This window comes from Ammospiza nelsoni, chromosome 3, assembly GCF_027579445.1.
Source record: "Ammospiza nelsoni isolate bAmmNel1 chromosome 3, bAmmNel1.pri, whole genome shotgun sequence".
NCBI classification, from domain to species: domain Eukaryota; kingdom Metazoa; phylum Chordata; class Aves; order Passeriformes; family Passerellidae; genus Ammospiza; species Ammospiza nelsoni.
Window position 1 is genome coordinate 36,237,961 of NC_080635.1, and position 22,959 is coordinate 36,260,919.

Below are 22,959 nucleotides of genomic sequence, written 5' to 3' on the forward strand. Positions count from 1 at the left end.
TGCCTTTCTTTTGATTTATCTGATATATATAAAACAATAAAGTTGAAATTAATGCTTTTCTGCAGTGGAGATGTACGTAACATTAATAACTGGTGGTTCTTTTGTACTATTTGCCTTATGAGAAAATATATTTCATAGAAGACTTTTACAGCACTTCTGCCAATTCATCTTTCACTGAGAATCTCAGAAATTTGACTTAAATCATCATTCTTGAAAATCGTACACAAAACTTCTACAAATTTTATTTATTTTCAATTTTAGTGGTCAAACTGTATCTTTAGGACTTTTCTATTAACTTAATAACTGATTTCACCAACTCACTGCTCATTACTTTTTCTCTGAACGTTTTCAGATTATCCAGCTATCAGAACAACTTCTAATTAGAAATTTAATCCAACAAGAGGACCGTTATCTAAAAGCCAACAAACTGTAAATATCAACAATTTCTGAATCAAGTAACAAATGTCCTAAACCACACTATAAATAGTCACAGCCATCTGTCTGATTTGCCCCTTCTCCTCATTACTTTAACTTGTCTATCTCCAAGGACACAATCTCACCACGTAGCAGGCCTGGTTTCATCGCCTGCCTCGTGCAGGAGAAAAGCAGCAGCAAGGGGCAAGATCCCATCCATGATCCCCCCAGAGAGCTAACATTACTCAATCTGACTCCCATACCAATCTCAAGCGCTTATCTATTACTTCCATCACATTCCTTCTATTACAGCTGTTTGCTATCATTTAACCACATTTTATCTCATTTCATTATCTCTCCCTATCATTTGGGTGGTGTTTTCTTATTCTTTTGGCTCTGTCTTACAAGGACTATTTTTAACAAAGCTGTAGAAACACAAGCACATTGTATCCACCCATTCTCCTCTATTTCCTTGAAAACCTTTTCAAAGGAAAGTTTACCCAGGAAAAATAATTTTCATGTAATGCCATCAGGTCCCACCACTTGCATGGAGTCTACTACTCCAAAGAAACAAGTTACTAGTTAGAGGAAATGAAAACTTCAGCAGTGATGAGGACAAAAGTTAGAAAACTCATCAGCAGGATGGGGGGTTGTCCATAAACACAGTTACACCACAGCAGTTTGTTGCAATTCAGACCATTTGTGAAATGCGGAGAAATGCCAATATCTGCAAATCTGCACTTTTGCCAGAAAAATGTTTGTCACAAGTAAAACTTTCCACAGCAACATATGCATTGCTTGCAAAGACAACATTTGTGGCCAAAACAAAAGCCCCACACACACACATTCCAAGCTCATCCAGCCTTGTTGCTTGCTGGGACAAGGATGTGCATCGGCAGCTCTCAGCTCTGCAGGGTCCCAGTCCCCAGGGCAGAGCCCCACTGCTCCCCCAGGGGTGACACATTGCTAATTAAAAGGGAATAACATCCAAAAGAGACAGTCACTCCCAAGCAGACAGAAGACCCATGGTTAGGGCAAGACACCAGCATGGGAGGCAGTTCAACCACTGCTTGCCTCAAGCAAAGATATGGATTTCAGTGCCCTGCACATGCATCTGATCAAACCCTTTGCTATTTTCAGATGGGCTTGTCCAACACACAATGACAACTCTGAAATGTCTCTGTGTCAGTCCAGAAAAATGCAGAACGAAAAAAACCTGAAGTTTAAAACTTGTAGAACAGGAAATCCTGTCTTGTCAACTCTCCCAAGCAGCTGCTAGAAGAACCTAAGAAAAGGAAAATCACTAATTTCTGAAAAGATATGAAAATAGATTATAATGCCATAAAGCACTGTTTGTGAATACTTAAATGAGGATTAATAATGTTAGTATTCATCTTAGTTAATTACTTCACAGGGTATCACGAAAGTCTATTCTTAGGATAATTTTCCAATCTGCAGATGTCAAAGCAGTGTAAAAAGAAAGCAAGCATTAAAAGTTAAATGTGTAATCAGCAGATAAGCATCTAGGGGAACCCCATATTAATCTGTTTTCATTCTTATTTGATATACACAGCTTACTAATGATGCTTACATAGATATAAATACTGAAGTCCTCTTTTGCCTTGAATGAGGAAGATTATATAATAGAGGAAACAATAATTTCAAAAGGTTCAAGAAAAATAATTAGAAAATCAGAATAAACAAGAGTATTTGCCAGGGAAAGCAAAACACAGGCACTGATAGGGAGAAAAACCTTGGAAAGGCAGCACTATACCAGTAACTAGGAAGAGATTAAACTGCCCAGCTTGCTAACTCACATATGTTATGAGCTTGGGTGTGTGTCCCTTGAACAAGCACCACAGAACACAACAGGAAGGTATTCTACCTGTCCATCACACTTAGTTCCACACAGTTAATTGGAAGGATAAGAAAAAGAGAAAATAAAAAGAAGCCCAGAGAGGAAGAAAAGGAAGTCAGGAAATCACAATGGAACTGACTTACAAGGTGTTTTTGGGAGAGACGGTAGAGTGGAACTAACTAACAACTACAGAGCAGAAGCCAAGCACAGTAATACTGTGGCATAAGGTATCCCAAGTATTTCAGTATTGTGGTAGGTAAGGAAACAGAGATAAGTCTACTGGATGAATGCAGGAAAAAAAACATGGCATACTAAGACCACCACACTAAATAGGTCCTTTGCCCCACAGCCTCCCAAGAGTGGATGGATAATCTAGCACTGGAATTTGCATTGGATAAAAGTACAATGAGGAGCACTGCATCTTTATCTCGGGAGAGAAACTGTCCGACCTCACATTTCCATTATTCTGTTAAACATTTCCAAATATACAGGCCAACAAAAGGCTTCAGAAGGAGCACAGACCAGGCCTTTAATTAACACTGCTCATGCTTCAGGTGCACAGTTTCTAAAAGCCACCTTGTAGCTGCTGAACCCCCACCACAAACCTCTCAGAGGGATCCAAGAACATTCATCTGCAAATGGTCACAGCAGACGTTAACGCCTGATGTCTGCAGAGATAGCCAAGAATTTTGCACCTTCCTGAACATGACTCTGCAGCAGATAAATGCTGTTACAGCTCATGGCAATGCCAGCCACAGCTAATTATAACTTTATTGAGATGTTTTGGCAAGAGTCAAAGGCATTCAAGCAAACAACTTGTGATGGGGTTATCTGCCACTGATAATACATGACTTCTGCAAATAGTATAAATGCTCAATTTCTTTCCTCCTCTCTCATCCGTACCAAGCTTTTGAGGGATACCTGGGGGAGGAGGAGGGAAGTCATGCTGCTGAAGGATGTGATAAATATGCAAAGTGTTATTATTTTTAATACACTGGCAAAATTTCCTAGGTCCTGTAAAACAGATTTTTTTTTTTCTCCAAAGCAATATTTGATATCTGAATCAGCTATGAATATATGTCAAGATATTTATGGGCCTCCACTGGATATATGACACATGAGGTTATTCCTGTACATAGCTAGCTAGTAACTTTCTTCACAGTATTTACTAGATGTAGTGAATAGAAATATCATTCAGTTACTAACCAATTTCTCACTGAATCAGGGAAGTTAAAATAAAAATTACTCTCTTGTTCTCATGACCACTTCCTTTAAATTCCTACAAGGGAACTCTCATTAAAGAATGTCACACCTACCACGCTTCTCAGAATGGTTGTTTGATGTATGTAGAAAGTAAAATTCAAAAGATGAAAAAACCAACCCAATAACCAAAAAAACAGAGAAGTGGTTTGCATTACTACACAGACTCGAGACTCTTGACAACTACTTTCAAGGAAAGCCATAGAAGGGATGGACAGGAAGAAAGAGACAAAGAAAGGAGACTTAAAAAAGAAACCCATAGACACTTTTCAGTCTCAAACATGGCCAAATGAAAACCAAACAGTGGGCTGCTAGCAACATGGCCAGCGTTAAGGTTTAACACAGGAATTTTCTTGTAAACAACACCAAAGAGGAACGAAGGTTGCATTATCGACTGTTATTGGAGTTAACGCAACGTGCCCATCACTGAAGTATCTGACAGCAATGGCTCTAGGCCAGGAGCTCACAAGTTCTTTTAACCACAAGATCACTATCAGTCCTTTCATGCATTAATGAGCGTATCAGCCCCACTGCTTTTCAAACGAAAACACAACATAACGTGCCCGTAGTACCGACGGGACCCAGCCGGTCCCGCGGGCCTGGCCCTGCGCGGGCGGGAGGCACCGGGGGCAGCCGCGGCACAAGGGGGGCAGACTGCGACAGGGGTTATGAAACTGGGGACAAGTTGGGGCGGCCGACACCGAGGGGCATCCGGAAAATCCCCGGAGAGCGGCACAGGGCGCAGGGGCGCTCCCCGCGGAGAGGGCCCGCTCCCCGCCGCCACGTCCCACCCCCGGCCCGGCCGCGGCGGGGGGCGGCCGCCCGGGGGGCAGCGGAATAGCCCGGCCGGCCGCTCCCTCCCGGGAAAGAGGACAAGCCGTGACAGCGCCCAGGGCGGCCGCTCCCCTCCAGCTGCGCAGAGCCGGGGGACACGGAGAGGGAGCGGCCGCCGGAGCCGGGGCTGTGGGGGGGGGGGGCAGAAGGTCGCGGGTGTTACCTGCAGCTCCGCCCGCTCCGCCTCCCACTCGGCGCGCTCCGCCTCGAAGCGGCCCCACTCGTGCTGCAGGAAATGCAGGATGCCCGGCACGCTGTATTGCGCCCGGGACGCCGAGAGCGGCGCGGCGGCTCCGGAGGCTGAGACTCCCCCTCCTCCGCCGCCTCCTGCTGCCGCCGCCGCGGCCGCCGCTGCCGCCGCCTCGCCCGGCTCCAGCCCCGGCCCGCCCGCCGGCGGCGGCAGCAGGAGGGCGTTGTTATTGTTATTGTTGCTGAAGAAGACGCCGGGCCCCGCTTGCTCGTCCATGGCCGGGCCGGGTCCGCCTGGCTCGCCGCCGCCGCTCCCGCCGCGTCCCGGCAGCAGCAGCAGCAGCAGCAACAACCTGGGCGCGTCCCGCCCGCCGTCACCGCCTGACAGCCGCCCCCGCCCGCCGCTACGGTGGCCTGGCGGGGACAGCGCCGGGGAGCGATTCGCCCCGCCGCCCCGCGCGGCATCCTGGGAATTGTAGTTCCGCTGGAGGGCGGGGAGGCTTCTTCGATCGCCGCCCTCTTCCCGCGTCGTCCGTAATCTCAGGGATGGCGTTCGGGCGGCTAGGCCTCACCTCTGGGACGTGTGGTCCGGTCGGCTGGGCGGGGGCGCCGGCGGGAGGGACCAGCCAGGGGCAGTCCCTGCAGCGGGAGCACAGGTGAATGGTCACCTCCAGCTGCGAGCGGGATTGACACGGCTTGGGCTCTCCCGCAGCCCACCCCAGGAACCCGGCAAGGGCAGGGGTCCCGCATCAGTCCCACGTGCTCCCATCGGGCCCTGCCCTGGCAGCTCCGGCTTTCCTCCTTCCTCCTTATTCTGAGCAGCGCTCGGCCTCTCACTGCCAAAGGCTGGAAACCCTGCCCAAGGCTACGGGGGTTTCTTGAACATCCTTTGCAATGCTGGGAAGGAGAGCGACACTACATTTTTCAGGAATTGCCACGTTGGCTGCTCCGCGAGGAAAGGGAAAACAGGAGCCTGTGGGATTGGGGGCGGAAGATATCGGCAGCACTGCCCTCCCCACGGCACCAGGGGCCGAAGCGGGGCTCCCTTCCCGCGCCGTGTGTGCCCCAGCAGCAGAGCCCTGCTGAGGGCAGGCAAGGCGCCGCTCCGTCAGGCTGTGCCGAGGGCCAGCACCGTGTACAAGATGCTGTGTGCCACCACGGCGGTGCCACGGAGCTCCCGAGGGCGATGGCCCCGGTGGCCGCGCTTGAGCTCCTCGCCGCGGCCCGGGCGCACCGGGAGCGGCCCCGCTGCCCTCTCCAGCCGCGGTTCCTGTTGCGGTGTGGCTGCTCCGAAACCGCAGCCGCCTGCCTCGTAACCCTGCCCGCGGAGCGGGAGCTGCGGCTGCCGGACCATCTCTCTGGGAAAGAGCACGAAGGAAGCTGACTTAGAGCATCGGAGAGCAGCGGGGAACGGGAGCGGCAGCACGGGACAGGGAGCGTGATCTGGGGAACCTCGGCAAGGAATCCGTGTAGAACAAGGCTCACCCAGAAGGGAAGGAAACAGCAGAGAGAGAGAGATGAAAGATGTGAAGGGGAAGCGGAGCAAACTGTTTCATTAAAAAGCACATTTAAAAGGCTATTGACAAAGAAAAAGATGAAAAGGACAGTGACAAACAACAATAAGCACTACGGCCGTTTCAAGTTACTTCAGTTTTTTTAATAAAATGGAATTTGATGCCAAAATATCGTGTAAAATCACATGATAATAACTTTAGTATCAGGAGCAAGCAGAGAAGCGAACGAGGACTAAACTGGGGAAGGATGTATACAAACAAGAGTTGTGCATGTTGCAGACAGCCACACAAAATACAAAGAAAAACCTCTCCCTTCTCTATCCCTCTACATCTATCTAGTGCCATTTTCTTTTCTGCTAACTTTTTTCTATTGTTCTACTGACTTCTTAGTTATGCTTGATTGCTACACTTCCCTCCCCCCTTCCGAATCTTCAGACATTTTGTCAACTAGAGTCTAACCAAAACTTAAAAGTGCTGAGATAGAACTTAAGGCAACAAAACATGATTATAGACAAAATCTTTCCAAGAAGTCATTAATTCCTAGACTACCTGGTGGAGGGGAAGGAATCTAAAACAGGTTATAAACTTGTTTTCTCTTTTACTTGCAAAATGTTTGTGTTAATTTTGAACTGGAAGAGTCCTTAATACTTTCAAATGTTAAACTGGTTCAGAACCTCTAAGCAAAATAGATTTGTAATGCTGGACAGACTTATTAGAAAGGGATGTATTTAAATCAACTTAATTCCCACTACCTATATAAGAAGAAAAAATTAGTGAAGTTACTTTCCTTGTCGTGTACAGCACATTATTTTTACTTCTGCATGTATCTTTACTCCTGCAGAACAACGGAACAAGACTTGATTACTATCTTTACCAAAAAAAATTGAGATTGGAGTACACACCACTTGCTGTGTCCTCACTTTAGTACTACAACATTCACTGTGAAATAAAAGCATTTCTGATTTTCTGTTAAATATTTTGCACACAGCCAACTTACCATAGGGCAAAAGAGCATTATCTTGACCATTTTGCATAGGTACTCAAAGGGATATTAGATAAGGTCTTAGAGGAAAATAGAAAGCCTAGAGGGAAGTATCTATGCAAAAATAGTGATCTACAAATATTTTAAGCAGATATTAGTCATATTCAATTATATTTACTATCCCTTTGTTATATTTGAAGTTGAAGCATCTGAAATATGCAGTTTTTACAGAGTATACAGAGAAACATCAGAGATGAAATTCAGCAGGCCTAGTAGAGACCTCTGGTTATGTTACTTTTCTCTATAAAGCAAAATCTATAGAAAGATCCCTATAAAAGCCCATAAATTCAACAGTTGTGTCAAAAAAGTCATGTAAGTCAGTCTTATATACACAAGAAAATACATGGTTCCACACTTCTGCCAAGAGGAAGGGTGAGGCCTGGCAGCAGGCAGACACTGGGAGTCCCTGGCTGTGCATGCAAGGTTAGCACAGCACATGAGCTAAAAGCCCCAAAATCTGCACATCAGACTCACTCAGAGGGGAGGGAAGCCACGTGCTTTGGAAAAAAGCCTGGAAGGAGAAGGAAAAACTGGAGGAGCCTGGCTCCCACCTGTGTTCTGCCCCCTGAGTCAGTACAGTGCAAAGTGCTCCAGTACCTCTGCTTGCAAACTTGATCAAGGACTACAGGTATGATGTATCCAGAAAATAAAATCTAGCAGGAAGGTTAAATACCCATGAGTCTGGACAAAGGGCACAGCACTGACTCATCACATATTCAACCAGTTGCTGGCAGAACAGGAAGACTGCAAACACAAAACACCTTACAAGGGCCAAGATCTACACCTACAAAAATGCAGATAGAAGGCAGTTCTCTTTAAAAACTCAGTTTCCAGTGCATTCTTTAAAATTTATATTCAAAGAGATAGGGGATTAGATTCTTTGCATCCTTTATTCATTTTCAAGCATGGAAATGGATTTGAAAGAGATATACACCACATAAATAAGGACAACTCATTAAGACAGCATGCTTGATCATTCACCTTAAGAAAGGCTGAAAATTTTCAATTATTTTGTTTTGGGGTTTTGGGTTTTTTTTCATGCAAGCTGAAACAATCTACGAAGTCCCTTTCCCTATTATTTTTTTTAAATAAAAGGAAAAATTTCATACTTCTACACTAGAAATTCCCCATGGTACAGGGTAAATAAGTACTTCATAACAGTTTTTCCTCTTCTCTCCATCCCCACTGTGTTGGTGTGTTGGCACAATGGTGGGATAACAATCACCAGATTTCAAAAACCACCGGAGGGTTTAAGATAGCTTTTAAAAATAAATAAAACTATTTAGATACAGAATAATTTTGGTGGATAATTTATAACAGAAATTCATAAATATGATCACAATTTCCTAAAAATCTATACAAATACAAGTAACACCACTTCCCTTGTAATGCATGGATTTCAAGTAATTACACAAAGCTCCATTAGACAGCCTTTCACACACAAATTACACGAAATTAGACATGTATGCAGGGATAATGTAACGCTTCTGACTACTTAATGGTCCAAAAATAATAAAAGTAATTCAAAAAAAGCTAGTTTTCAGTTTAATTGTCGGGGTGGAATGTACTGTGGGTGGTGGTTGCCTAGCAGCTGCTTTTGCTTTGCTGGCCTGACTTGCTCGGACTGCAGTTTCTAGACGTGTTTTCAATTCAGGAGCAGCTCCCATGACTGTCTTGAAAGCATGTGGGTAAAGTGGACCAATGTGCATTAGGTTCTGAAGTGCAAACTCATGAAGACCCTTGGATGCTGTAGATGCAGAAGCAAAGGCATTTTCATTCAGCAAATAGGAGATCAGAGTGGGAACGAGAAGGGCAAGCAACTGTACTCCTAAAATGAAAGAAAAAAAAGTGGAATTACCATATCAGAGAATGAAACAAAAAAAAATTATCAGCTACTACACAGGTAAGGAAGGGTAATATTGTTTTCAGAACTCACAGTAGAAACTGTAATAAAAAAATTATCAAATTAAAACAACTGAAATGTAGACGGCTTCCTGTGTTTTGATCAGTCCAATCTGTCTTACCAGGACTGGATTTAAGATTTCTATTATTGTTCATTACAGTTATGTTGATCCTGATGCTTATTTTGAGATGCTTTTGCACCATCCAATTGCAGATCATTGATGAAAGATTTTAAGATGTAGAGTGCCTATCATATTAAAGGATTTCAAAACACTTTTCAGGCAGACAGAAATGTTACTCAATTGAATTTGAGTATCCACCTCCCCAGCAAACATAAGTGAACTGATACCAGAAAGCAAGTGTTCACAAAAAGTCAGGGACAATTATCTGCTGTTATTTATGTTGTGTTGGTCTGGGAGATCCTAATTCAAAAACTAGCAGGGCAAAATGGCAAAGGGATCAAGAGGGTTGACCTTGAGAACAAAAAAGGCAGCTAAACTTAAGCAACAAGGGAAATTTTTGTACCTAGAAAGAATTCAAGTACAACTTTGAAATGTGCAACCTGGTAATTGTACATTTTAAGCTCAAAGAACTTAAAAATTAATGGCAACTCATTTATCAAAATTGTTTTAGATTACCAGAGTATTAATTATTCTTCCTTCTAGATTCTGACTAATCATACTCATGGGGTGAAATGTCTCCAGCCAGCAAATCAGATGATCTGTTTCCTCATTTGTTTCAGTTACTCTCTCATTTTCATTTCACCTGTGTTTCAAACAACTGTTCCCGAAGCAGAATGAGGCTCAAGAAATTTTATATTCTATCAAAAAAGAGAAACTCCAACAAGGAGACCATTGAGTGAAAAAACCCACAAAAACCAACCAAACAAAAACCATCCAAAAATCCCTACACAAAACCAATAGTAGTATTCTTAGGAGGAACTTTTTCAGCATTTGAAGTCAAATGTCAAAGACAGCAAGTCTTCAGAAAGTAAACTGAAAGTAAAGTAAAGTAAAGTAAAAAAGTAAAAGTAAATTGAAAAAGTATGAAATACAAATTTCAAAACAGAATAAAATATCACTTATTACTGTAGTTCATGTTTAAATTTTTTTCCTGCAATCACCAGAAATGCACAGGGCACAGCATATCATGCTGTACATGCTATGCAAGTTCATGTATACAAAAGTTCTATCACTGGAATTACAAAAGCATGTTGCACACACAGTCCATTTGTGATTATGCCATTGAGTTCCTAACTGCAACATTTCTAATGTTCAATATTCTATTTTAGCATTACTCATTTCTCTAGAAAACCTAAATACTTACTATTCTGCTCCTCACCAAGGGCAACCAATGTTTCAAGGACTTTAATTCCTTCCTGGACTGCTAAAAGCTCCAGATTGTTGTTCGGGCGGCTCCTTTCCACAGCCTTCAACTTCTCAACCATGATAGGGGCCAGTGAATGAATATATGGAGTGGACAGGGCACGATTGGTGTGTTGGAACACAGAAAGCAGAAGCTGGTAACACTTGGCTTGAACCTAATCAAATCAAGATAAATACATTGTCCTCAAAGTTATTTGTTAACTCAGTGAAAATAATAAACTCTGTTATCTGTGATTAAATAAATAAAAAGACTACTAAATGGGAAGGAAACGTACTAAGTAAGAGGAAAGAAGCAACACAGCCCAGCTAATAAAGCAGTATTAGCCCAGGGTTCAATAAAAGGAAGGACAATTAGAAAGAACATGCAGGTACTAAGTAGCAGTAATAATATAAACCCTGAGAAAATAAAGACAGTTAATATCACACAAGTCAGTCACACCAGTTCACTGTGAACTCCATGTTTACGTCTCAGAACTACCAGCTCTAATAGTAGCCTAATCTTCAAAATCGTGATATGCTATTCCAATTCCAGAAAGGCAACAGTGCCCATAAAAATTACTCAGAACAAAGTGATCTTATTGTTCTAATACAAGCCAAGGCTATAGCCAAAACTGTCAGGCCTTTCCATCCTTGCTTCTCATTCTCCCTTTTGTGCTGGTAGTAGCCTAGGACTATATAAGCTGATCACAGAATGCTCTCCTTGTCATCCTTCTATTTTTTTTTAATCCTCCTCCCTCTCTGTGGAAAGCAGAGATTATTAAAGCCAAGGTTTGGGAAAATGACCCACTGATGATCTTGTTCAGATGAATTTATGAATACATTTTTTGGGGCATACAAAGATCTTTCTCCAAAATCCACCACAAATAACCCAGCATTTTTGAAAAGGTGAAACCTCACAACAAATGTGAGGATAAAACATTGCACGTGTTTTCTAACTGCACTCAAGTCCAAACAGGATGAGTTATCGAGCACATGCTGAACAGAAATGTTCTAGAGGAAGTATTACTGAACAAAATGATCTGTGAGGAGATCCAGGGGTTAGTGGAAACACAGATATTTAAATAAAAATATTGAATAAAAAGTCATAGATTATAAAAACTACTGGTAAGAAAATATTAGTTATGAGATCGTATTACTGTTAATTCAATAGCTGCAGGTTTTCTATACAGTTCAATATTTAAGGTCTGAAATAATAACACTTCTCATGTAATTTGTATGCTTTGTAACAGAGCTCCACGGAAGAACGTTTTTCCTCAATGCCGCACTCACCATCATCTCTGACCTTTTCAACAAATTTTACCTCTATCTCTCCATACTGTTACAAATAATTCACTTCCTTTTCTGTCTTTCTTTAAACTTCATTCCTTATTAGCTGTTAAAGATTATTAGATTAACCTTTGAAATAAGGAGTAAAAGTATTTTCTTAAATGCAGCCATATTTCAAAACAGGTTTATGACTGCATCTGACAGCAGAATTCCATCCAAGTTTTTTTTCCTTTGAACTGTGTAATATAAAACTTTGGACTATTGTGCATTCACAGAAGTCTACAAAAACTCCTGAAAGGTAAAATCAGAGCTTCTTCAAAGCAAGAGAGTCACACTCTCATGCAAAACTTGCCCAACAGCATTGAAACACTTGGATCTCTCAACTGAGTTATCTTGTTGGAACAAAAGGGAATTGAGCTCACCAGACTTCTGGTTATTACTATACATGATATTTGACCTTTTCATGTGGTAATAGTTTCAAAAATACTCCTGTATTTCTCTTAAGGCATCAGTAGTTTCTTTGGAAGAGTCTTCTCCTTAATCAGTTCAATGCACTTACTACAATCACGATCACGCTTTTATTACAAACAGGTGTCTCATCACTGACTGCAACAAGGAATATTTCACATTCAAACAGCCAGAACGAACACACAAGTATTACAGAGTATTTGCTCTGCACATTGGTGAGAAGAGAGTGGACACCATCTGGCTGCTCTCCAAAGTTGCTCTGTGTGCTACAAAAATAGTGGTAAGTTCCAGCTGACAGGCAGCTTTCCAGCAGGGTAGTGGGCGACCACGTACTTCTCTCTCGCTGTTCGTGTGTTTATACAGAGCTCAGAGAGAGTAAGACATAAAAGTTTCACTTAATACAACTGACATTTACATTTGAACAATAAAATTCTAAGTAGCTTTCCATCCAGAGTGAGGCTGCGGAATCAACTGAATTTTATGTTCATGTGGAGAACACCTGCCCTACTATGAAGAATTATTAGTCCAAACAGGAATTTAAATGCCTCATTGTGACCCTAAACACATCCGCAATTTTTGCGTGTTTTTCTTCTCAGGAATCCCTGCAGTGTTTGCTTGTAGAAACATCACAGATTTTTCTCCTTAGCTCCCACCTGCAGATTTGTAATATCCACTCAAACTGATAAATATATGGCTGGGAAAGTTAAGCTTAACTATCCATACAGTGCATTAGCCTGCTTGAACCAAGTCAGTCTACAACTTTTTTAACTTTCCTCCTCAATGACAAAGTTAATTCAGAAGGCATTTCACAAAGGCAAGCCAAAGGGCAGAAGTGAAATTATGAAACAAATGAATCCTGATATATAGACATTCTGATGGTGCCCACAAAATTATATTTTTGCTCCCAAACTGAGTTTTGTATGAACATGCAAAACAAGCACAGGTTTTGCACAAACAAATATAAAATTGATCAGAAATGTGGGCTGTAATTTTATCTAAGGAAAAAATGGTTTCGTTTGTATTATAAAAGATAAACACTAATGTTAAAATGTCACCCCCTCTATGGTAACCAACCTTTTCATCTGATAAAATTTCATATACCAGAGACTGGTTTTGCCTTTTAAAAAGCTGAAGTCAAGAACCTGGCACAAGGCCATGAACACTTTACTAAGTCTGGGTTATTTTGCTCATGAGTTTCAATAATGCATTGTTGAAAATTCTAGTTCTCCTGACAGCAGTACCTCTCCCTGAAGTAAAGGCATCACAAAGCATTGAGGAAATGTGTTAAATATATCACAATTAGTTTCTGCTGGCTCCATGTCATTTACATTCCCATAACATGATCTTACCCAAGGATCAGAAGAATTCAATGCACTTCTAAATCTGTTCATACATCCATTTTGTAAAGATTGCACTCCAATTATTTCATTGCTTGCTGACAAGAGGAAGAGAGCAAGAGCTGTAAGTATGCTTACTTCATCAAGAATAGGTTTAGAGGCCTCTGGAAAACAAAAGCAAACATGCTGTTAGCTTATTCCAAAAAGGCTTTAGCATTTATCTAATAAAATCCAGTGAACACAGATAAAACTCACAAAGACGAAATACAGGTACTTGAAATTATTCGCAACTGCATATGCATTTACTTATTACAGTATCATTGTTGGCTGTGACTGACAAAAATCTGAGCAACTCTATTCTAACAGTTGTTTTAATAAAGTAAGTCAATCTTTCTGAAACTTAAGTATCAAGGAAAAACATCACCACCCACTTTCTCAGACCAAGTCATGCTTTTTGTTTTCAGTGTGTAAACAAGAGGAAAAAAGATATTTTTAGATCTTTTGCCCATTAAAGGTCTACTTCACTTTTTAAAATAATTATCTTCAGCTGATACAGCAGAGTAAGAAATAGATATCCAGCGTGGCAACAACTTTTACTTAACATGAGGTTTCACAGAACAGACTAGTTGATCTGACAGCCAATTGTCACCAACAGGAACAGTCCTACTTTAATTTTTCCTGCCTTTCAAATAGCCTGTATTTGCCATTGTCACAATTTTTTTTCCTTGCCTAAGTTCTGTCTTCACAGATCTCATTCATGAATTCACAACAGGAACAAAAATATGTATATACAAACTATTATAATGTATATTAAAAACACTGCTCTGCTGGTCTGGTTGGCCACATTGGTTCTGGTCTCCCCTGAGAGGCATAAAGAAACAGCATATATAAAGTCAGCAAAAAAGAAAAACAGCATGACTGCCCTTTACAGATATCAGCTAGTCACTTAACTGGCTTAGCCATAATGTAAAACCTCACTTCAAAAAACTACTCCAGGCATTTTAAGTGATGTTTTTTCTTACATTATTTAAATTATTTTAAAATTTGTTTGAATTTTATTGAATGATAATGCTTGAAATTGAATGCAGTGGACCTGGCTTAGATTTTTGCATCTGTGATCCATCGCACTTCACAGAAGACTAGAAAGGAAAACATACACTCCTGTAAGGAACCTAGAAAAATTTCTGATGCCTGCAAAAAGGTCTCCAGCCAGTGATGTTTCTGGAAAGAGGGCCTGTGAAATCTCTACAGTAACTAAAGGCTGGAAAACAAGAGCTGATGTGACAAATCAAATTAGAAGTTTGGCTTGGTTAACACAAACCTAGTGATCCTCCCCCTTTGGACATTTCAGAATCATTTGCAATTACCTCCTCATTCCCCATCTCTCACATGAGTAACTCCATTCAAGCCTCTCTTCACTCTCAACAAATGGCTCCTTGGCAATGCAATGGGATGTTTTTCTCACTGACTACCACTATGCAAATGGCAAATCTTTGTGTCTCTTTTGCTAACTATGCAGCTAAGACTGTACATCTTTTTTACTTTTTGAAGGGCAAGGCAAAGCATGTATGTGAACCATAAGAGGTGGTCTGCAGTTCTCTGAAGAGACAGTAACCATTGTGCTGGTGAGTAACAGGCATTTTTTGGCCAGGATTTCTTTATCACCAAAGAAAGCTTTTAAGAGTGTTGTGAACATCCTACTCCAGTATGAACCTTTCCACAATTATCTGTGGCTGTCTTTCCACTCATTCACTTTAACACTGACTGTCATTAAGATTAAATGACTTGTGCCAGCAAAAAAACTGAGAGGCTGATGCCAGACGCATTGTAAAAGGGAAAACTTCTAACTGGAGGTTATGCTCAACACTGTCAAAGACAGACCAAAGACAAATCTGAAGTGAGAACTCCTGAGATGTAACTACTTTGTTAAAGTCAATGTTGTGCATTTCTTCAATAAAATTTGTTAAGCAACTGATGAGATTTGCTCATTCAGGTCTTACATTAAGTTATAGGCAGATACCATTTTCCTTGAATCCATTTTTCTTGAATTTTAACTCCTGCACTGGGAAACCACTTACCAGGCTGAGAGTCTTCCAAGATAGATGCCAGAGTGCTGCGGATAAGACCTGTCCATTGTTTCTGAGTTTCATCAGTCTTGACTGTTGGAAGAGTAACAATAGTTTTTATGCCTTGAAGAGCTGCAGTGACTGGAGGTGGAACCTTATTATCTGCTGACTTTACTGCTGTTTCTTTCAATATCCTTGTTATCAGAAATAGGATAGTGGGTAAGATTGTCATACACCCTAAAAATAAAGGAAAAAAAAAAAAAAAGATAAAATAGAATTTTTAAAGTGTGGTAGATAAGCTCTTTGTCTTCCTCAATATGGATGTGTTTGGTTGGAGACAAAGGAGATGAGATAAAGTGCAATTCAGGTAACGGGTGACATGTGTCATTCACCATTTCATCACCAAATTCATTCATCAGTGCTACTGAAATGTATCATAACACAAGTCATACAAGCCAACAATTGAAATGCTGCTGTCAGTTCAGGAATGATGATTTAGCTATTAAAGCTTTGTCCCACATGGCATGTGATACAAGGTATGTCATCCAGGTTGCTAAGTACCTTTGAGAAGGATCTACACATCACGAGGGTCTAATAAACAGCAAAAATAAGAGGTCTGGAAACAAGTATCCAAACTAAGTTACTGCACTTTCTGAGTAAGGTGGTGTGCCCCACCTTACCAGAAGCAAAGAAAGGAAGCTGTTTGGGTGTCTCAAATCATGGACAAAGGCTGTAGCAGTTTCAATAACACATGCAGACAGACTTTAAGCCCCGACAGGACTGAAAGAAGAGTGCTGTTGGGTTTAGGCATGCAAAATCAATCTACAGATCACTTGAGACAGTCAAGCTTCTTTCTATATCACTTCTATGCTTCATTTTCCCACATCTGTGGAAACGCAAATCCTGCCATTTTCCTACTTCTGGGAATGCTGTGAGGATAAACACATGAAGTAAAACAATTATGACAGGAAGGGACTGCTCTTTAAACTAACAGTCATTTCTGAGCTACTTGCAGTGGCCACTTGCCAAACCCTCCAGACTACTCCAGACAACACAGATGTAAATACAGTTACTCTTTTTGCCCACCCTCTTTCCCATCACCTCCTCAAAAAAAAAATAAAAAAAATCGGGTATTACATAAAAAACAGGACATGACTCCAACTCAAAATCTGTTGTTCCTTAAAAAAGTGCAAGGCACAAATTCACAAATTTCTGTTTGGAGACAAGCCATATTGTCTTTTGAGCATAACTTTGTCCAAATATGTTATTTGCAGTGCACCTCACTAGGGAACTAACTTTAAAATGTCTCATCTGTAAGAGTGGGTGAAACTTCCCAAAGATTCTTGAGACAACAGTCAAGCAATTTGCTCTCCAAAAAGCAAAAGTCAAAGAGCACAGCCTCCCATGTAATTGTGTCTTTTACCCATGAACTTCACTCAGTGCAATTATCCCAGCTTACACACATCCTTTGTCTTCCTGGGCAGAAGAAAGCTCCATTTAGTTTATAATCACATTGGGAATGACTGACAGCCAACAGCTGCAAGGCCAAGTGTACCACAGATGAATTGTGCTGTTTTTCCCTCTGTAGGATTGTCTTTTCTTACAGCTCCTGCTTTTCATGAACTTCTCAGGAATTTAATTATCTCCAAAATGTCTGTGTTCTTTAACAATATGATTAAAAATTGCCTGAAAGGTTTCAAAAGCATGAAAAAAGGGGGGAAAAAAACCAAGAACAAAATCAGATTGGTACAGGGGCTTAAAATCTAAGTGTGTTATTGAAACTCCTACAGCCTTTGTCCACAGTGCTAATTTCCTCAGCAAACCTGCAGCACGCATGCAAACTTAAAATCAAATTTCCTTTATGCTACTCACTGGAAAAGCCTGAATTTGCATTTAGTTAACTACCTAAATATTATTAATGCTATGAATTAAAGCATTCATAGCAATGTAATTACAGTTTGTTTTTAGCACCAGAGCCTCGCTGTGCTCACACATATCCTGTGACAGTGTCCTACCTGCTGGAGAACACAGGGAAGGCAGGTCAGACAGAATATTAACGGTGGCAGCCACAAGACGAGCACTTTCCTCAGAGAGGTGGGATTTGGCAGCAACGTGACTCGGAGAATCCGACACTTTTGAACTCAGGTGGGGCATGTGTCTTACTAGGATGAACATCAGCAACTCCATGGCTGCAAAAACTAGAGATTTTCCAGGCACAAGACCACCACTCTCACCTCCCTCTCCTAAAGCAAGAGGATTTTCTTTTTCTTCATTATCATCTTCATCTGAAAAAGGAAAGAAATGTCTGAGCAGACAGTTAAGATGCCACTCCAAAAATGACACGACACACTCTTCACAAAGAAGTTAAGAATCAAGAAGAAAAAGTTGCTATACAGTAAGATAGGACAAACATGGCTCATGTCAGACTAAATGTTTTAGTTAGAATGACTTAAAGGGGTTTAAAATGCCTTAGAAGTACTGTGATTGCAACAATTTGTTTTCTGGAACTAGAAAACAAATGTAGTCTTGCACAAAATAAAACTACAGCTAATTATCTTGCTTCTCTTAAAAATGATCATAAAATTAACAGCAACCAATGACAAATAAACAGTCAGGACATTTTTTTTTTTAATTTAATAGCTATTAATTAAATGTTCCACTCTGACAAAATCTTATTCTAGCCTAAATTGATTATGAAATAAGAGAACAGAAAAGCACTGTAGGATTCTATGTCTATGTCTAGCTGAGTGTATTCAGTTCAAAAAGTCTCTCTTTTGATGGCAGCTTGGCCAGCTGCAGTCTTTCCTTCTCCCATTAAAAAGCAACAGAGATTCAGTAAGGCAAAGCTGGCCTGAACTACCCCTATAGAGCTCCTATGAATTTAAATGATTGCTACTATTATCACATTCATCAATCTGAAAAAAGCAGCTTACTGGGCTGACAGTAAACAATTCCATTAATTCATATGAAGGAACAGAGCCTGCATTTTCAGTTGTTCATGATGGTTCCTCAAGTTCCAGCAAAATTTTTTCCCTGTTTTTACATGGAAAATGGGCAAAAGCTATCAGTTGGGGGTTTTTCTATCAACAGTACATTGTGCCAGATTAAGACAGTAATTTTCCTTAATAACAGAATATTCTCTGGGGTTTACTTCACTTCTCTCAGGTAACAGAAAATCTGGCAGACCTACCCAATTTAACCAGGTATCAATGAACTATTTCCCAGGTTGCCTCCTGGAAAGTAATTTACCTAGCAAAGATGGAAACAGTGTATCTGAGATTTTTTTAAAAATGGCAAAGGAATGATTGAACAGGGAGACTCTCTCTTAAAAGGAAGAGGTCACTAAAAGTACCTCAGAAAGTAGCTTTCAGAGTGCTGAGGATCTCCAAGCATAGAGATACCACATCCCTGGGCACCTGCTCTTCTGCTTCACTGCTCCCACAGTGACTAATCTTTCCCTTGTATCTCATCTGGATTTCCACTGCTGTAGTTTATGTACATTGCTTCTTGTCCTTCCACCACTGCCTTTCAGAAGACTCTGGATTGGCCTTATCTTAAAATCCCCTCTAAGAAGGGGGTTTGCTATTCTATCCCATATTAACCCTCTCTTCTGCAGACTAAGTAAGTTCAGCTCTCTCAGCCTCTCCTCACAGGTCACACACTTCACCACCCTAAGCAGCTTAGTGGACTTCCATTGAACTTCCTTCATGTTTGCCAACAGCTGTCTTACTCAGAATGAGGAGGAAGGGCAAAGAAAACTAGACACTGGCATGTGATACATTGCTGTGTCTGGCATGCGATACATGCCAGTGTCTTTTCTAAGACAGCCCAATAACAGAGGTTGCATAGGTCTGCATTGTATAGGTTTCACACCAGAGATTCACACACACAACTCCTCCTCTGGCAAATCTGCTATCCAATCTGTCAGCCCAGCACCCTACATCAATGCACATTCCATCCCAAATGCATGATTTTGCATTTATCTTTGCTGAACTTAAGCAGGTTCTCAGACCTGCAGTTCAAAATTCCCCTTAAAGGCAGCACCACCCTCCTGCACACCCACCACCTGCCCAGTTTGGTATCATCCACAAATATGCTGAGGGTACATTCTCTCCTGTCTGTCCTGTGTGCTTAACAGTAGCTGATCCTCTACTGATCTCTAAAGTACACCAGTTGCAACCAGCTTCCAGTTAAGACTTGAATGACTAAACTCCATTCAAGCACAGCAGTCCAACAAATTATTCTCCTACTTTTCAGTCCACATCACTCAACTTGACAATGATATTGTAGAGTACTGGGTCAAAAGCCTTGCAGAAGTCTGAGTAAACAATATTCACCACCCCACCTCCAAAGGCAGTTATTTCATCACAGAGGGTGATGAAGCATTAATTGCCCTCAGTAAGTCTGTGCTATTTCAAATCACATTCTTCTACTTCATGTACTAAGAAGTGGTTTCAAAAGGAATTTACTCAAAAACCTTTCAACAAGCACAGCAGGCTTACTGGCAAGTTCACTCAAACCCCACCTCATGTCTTACTCAAAGTTAGTCACAGCATTTCATTTTTGCCATTCATTGAAAAGCTTCCTTGAGCACCACAGCTTTACAAAGATGACTGCAACAAACTTAGCATGTCATCAGCCCTCCCTGAGATGCATCACATCTGGTTCCAGGGTAGGGCTGGCTTTTTTGCGAGCAGTCCCTACTGGATACTCACCTGCTGTAACTAGCACTGCTCTCCCTAGGCTTGCTCATTAGACACAGACACAGGAGGGGTAAGCAAGAAGATACCAGTGCCTTAGTTTTTCCTCTAGTGTGTTTTGTCATTAGATCACCCAATCCATTCAGCAGCAGGTCCAAATTTCCTCTGCTGACAACGTATCTATAAAAGTTGTTCTTGTCACACTGGACATTCATCATCAGTCTCAGCTCCACCTAAATTTCCCAATTCCACTCCTCCATACCCAGGAACTTCAGTAGTCTTCCTTGGCAGCTTGCCCCCATTTCCAACATCCAAGCACTTCCATGTCACATTTGAGCTCAGTCAGAAGTTCCTGTTCAGCCAAGTCAGCCTCCTGCCATGATCATTGTGAATGAGCTTTATTTTGTCACCGAAGATGAACAATCCCTCTTTCCTTTGCCCTTCAGGAAAGCTTACCACAAGATTTCATCTACAAGCTCCCTGAACAAGCCAAAGTCTGCCAAGTCAAGCCAAAGCTTTTGCTCTGCTACTCATTTTCTTTCTTTCCCTTGAAATTACGACCTCCACTATCATATAGCTGGTGCACCCAGAACTACCATTAACCTTTGTAACTGTTTCTTCTGTGTAAGTACAGAGCAAATCCATGGAGCCCCACCCTCATCTGGACTGAAGAATTCTGTGCTTCATACACTTCTGAGTGTTACCAGCAGTGTCACCCTTCCAGCACGCAGCTGGATGGTAAAAGCCTTTCATGAGACTCCCATAGCTTGACTGGAATGCTTCTTTGGGTTGGTTTAACATGGCTTCATTCACCTTCCCTTCTTGATCAGGCAACCTGTGGCTCCTGACTGGTATCACCCTTCACTTCCTTTCAGTGTTATCAGTTCTGATCTGTCAAAGTAGGACAGCTGGCTCCTTTCCTCTTGCCAGATCTCCTCAGTGTTCTCCAACGGGATATCTGGAGATAGAGCCTTTTGTTCCTGGAAGTGACAGTACTGCAGCCACCACCTTCATGCAAGCATCATCCTCCAGGGCCTTATTCCAGCATAGTCTATGGCTGTCTCTCCTGAGAAACATGGGACTTCAGCTCCTGCACCTGCAGGGCCTCTGAAGAACATTTCATTCCTCCATTCACCTTTTCTGACACCACAGAGTCTGCTCACCTTCACAAGCATTTCCTTCATGTATCACAGGTGAGACCAATGTCACTTCCAGCTACGGCTGCACAGACAAGCCTCTGGAGCACAGGCACATCAGCATTTTCACCTGAATTTCAAACTGGTCATTAGACCTCTGATGTAGCAGAGGTGATTGTCCCTCAGTCAGCAGACTGTTGTTGTATGTCACTGCCACCATTATGCTGACTCCAGCAGTCCTGCACAGTCTTGAGCAGCACCTCTGGGCAGCATGAGCATGCCTTTCCATGCCAACTGCCTTGCTCCTGTTGCACACCCTGTTCCCAGAGATCCCGGTAGCTGACACGCCCTGAGTGCCCTCAATAAGTGAAGTAAGAGCCCAGGTGCAAGTCTGCTCCATTTCCTGGCAAGATCTCCTGGGCAGGCAACTTTCCATACTGGTTTCAGGAGCAGTTCACTCACCTCATGGATGTCAGTTGTGCCACGGACACATCACAATACCCTGTACTGCTGGCTAAATCATTAAACTTCAGAAAAAAGGTAAATGATGTGCTAAGGAAGCAGTCAGTAGAGAAACATTAAGGAAACTGAACAAGGTATTAAGAAGGGGTGCGCTGTGTATACCTTGCACCACTCTTACTCTAGAAAAATTAATGAAAATCATGACATGAAATGAGAATGATCAGAGGAAGAAAAAATACAGATTACAAGAGTTAAGAAGTCAGCAGGTAATTATGAACACAATCAAAATTATCTCTAGAATACACAGCATTTTCCTCCTCAGTGTAACAATACTCTAATGCAACTGCGTTCCTTTCCCAACATGAAAACCTGTTGCTTATTTACTCTGCAAAGCAAGCCATGTTTACAGAATCTTACTTAGCGTGTTCCTTTTTTCCTGCAAATAATCTTGAGCTGCTCTTACTATCTGCTGGACAACTCCTGTAACCAGCAGCTGGACTGAAGGAGGATCCCAGGTCAGGAGGAGTCGGTGAAGCACACTCAAGAGTTCAACACCAAGGAGCTGCAGTGAAACAAAATACATAGAAAAACATCCATTAGGACTAAACAATTCTTAATTGTTGTGTCACTTACTTCAATTCTTAATTGTTGTGTCACTTACTTATGATGAACAAATACTTTTCTCACACAAAAAATAATTACAGCTCTTGTAATCATCATTGATGAAAGTCCAAGACCTGGAAAAAGCTGATTGTTACAACATGCTCATACATTACCTGATCCTCTGCAATATGGATCCTGGCACAAGGGGAGTCCAATAAAGTATGCAGTGCTTGTAAGCAAGATGTAACATGCTCTACGGGCTCTTCAGGTCTTGGGGAACACAGAAACTGTATACTAACACCTGAAAAGAGTAATAGTTAAAAAAGAATGTTCATACCATCATAAAATCTAGTTTTCGTTTGAATTTTTTTGTAAGTATAGTGGGTTCTTAAAAACTTTAGAAACACAACTGTTTTTCTCAATTCTTCCTTTCAATTAAAAGAGAGTCTATGCAGAAGACTTGTATTCACTTCTTCTTCTGCATCATGTCTTCCCCAAAATTTGGCAGGATAAATAATGCACA

At 41.6% G+C, this 22,959-nt stretch overlaps 2 protein-coding genes across 6 annotated transcripts in view; both read right to left on the reverse strand.

Annotated features, from left to right (window-relative positions):
* Positions 1-4,846, reverse strand: part of STRN (striatin) — a 70,110-nt gene extending 65,264 nt beyond the window's left edge. For all 5 annotated transcript variants that reach the window (XM_059468581.1, XM_059468580.1, XM_059468579.1 and 2 more), the window contains exon 1: positions 4,530-4,846. In XM_059468581.1, the coding sequence (XP_059324564.1) occupies positions 4,530-4,832 (303 nt within the window). In that variant the 5' untranslated portion in view covers positions 4,833-4,846. The remainder of the gene's footprint in view (positions 1-4,529) is intronic.
* A 3,136-nt stretch (positions 4,847-7,982) lies between these two features.
* The window catches only part of HEATR5B (HEAT repeat containing 5B), a 55,240-nt gene continuing 40,263 nt past the window's right edge, over positions 7,983-22,959 (reverse strand). The window contains exons 30-36 of the mRNA XM_059468111.1: positions 22,610-22,737; positions 22,251-22,395; positions 17,551-17,820; positions 15,548-15,772; positions 13,482-13,633; positions 10,340-10,553; positions 7,983-8,939 (exon numbers count right to left, since the gene is read on the reverse strand). Coding sequence (XP_059324094.1) covers positions 8,635-8,939; positions 10,340-10,553; positions 13,482-13,633; positions 15,548-15,772; positions 17,551-17,820; positions 22,251-22,395; positions 22,610-22,737 — 1,439 coding nt within the window. The 3' untranslated portion in view covers positions 7,983-8,634. The remainder of the gene's footprint in view (positions 8,940-10,339; positions 10,554-13,481; positions 13,634-15,547; positions 15,773-17,550; positions 17,821-22,250; positions 22,396-22,609; positions 22,738-22,959) is intronic.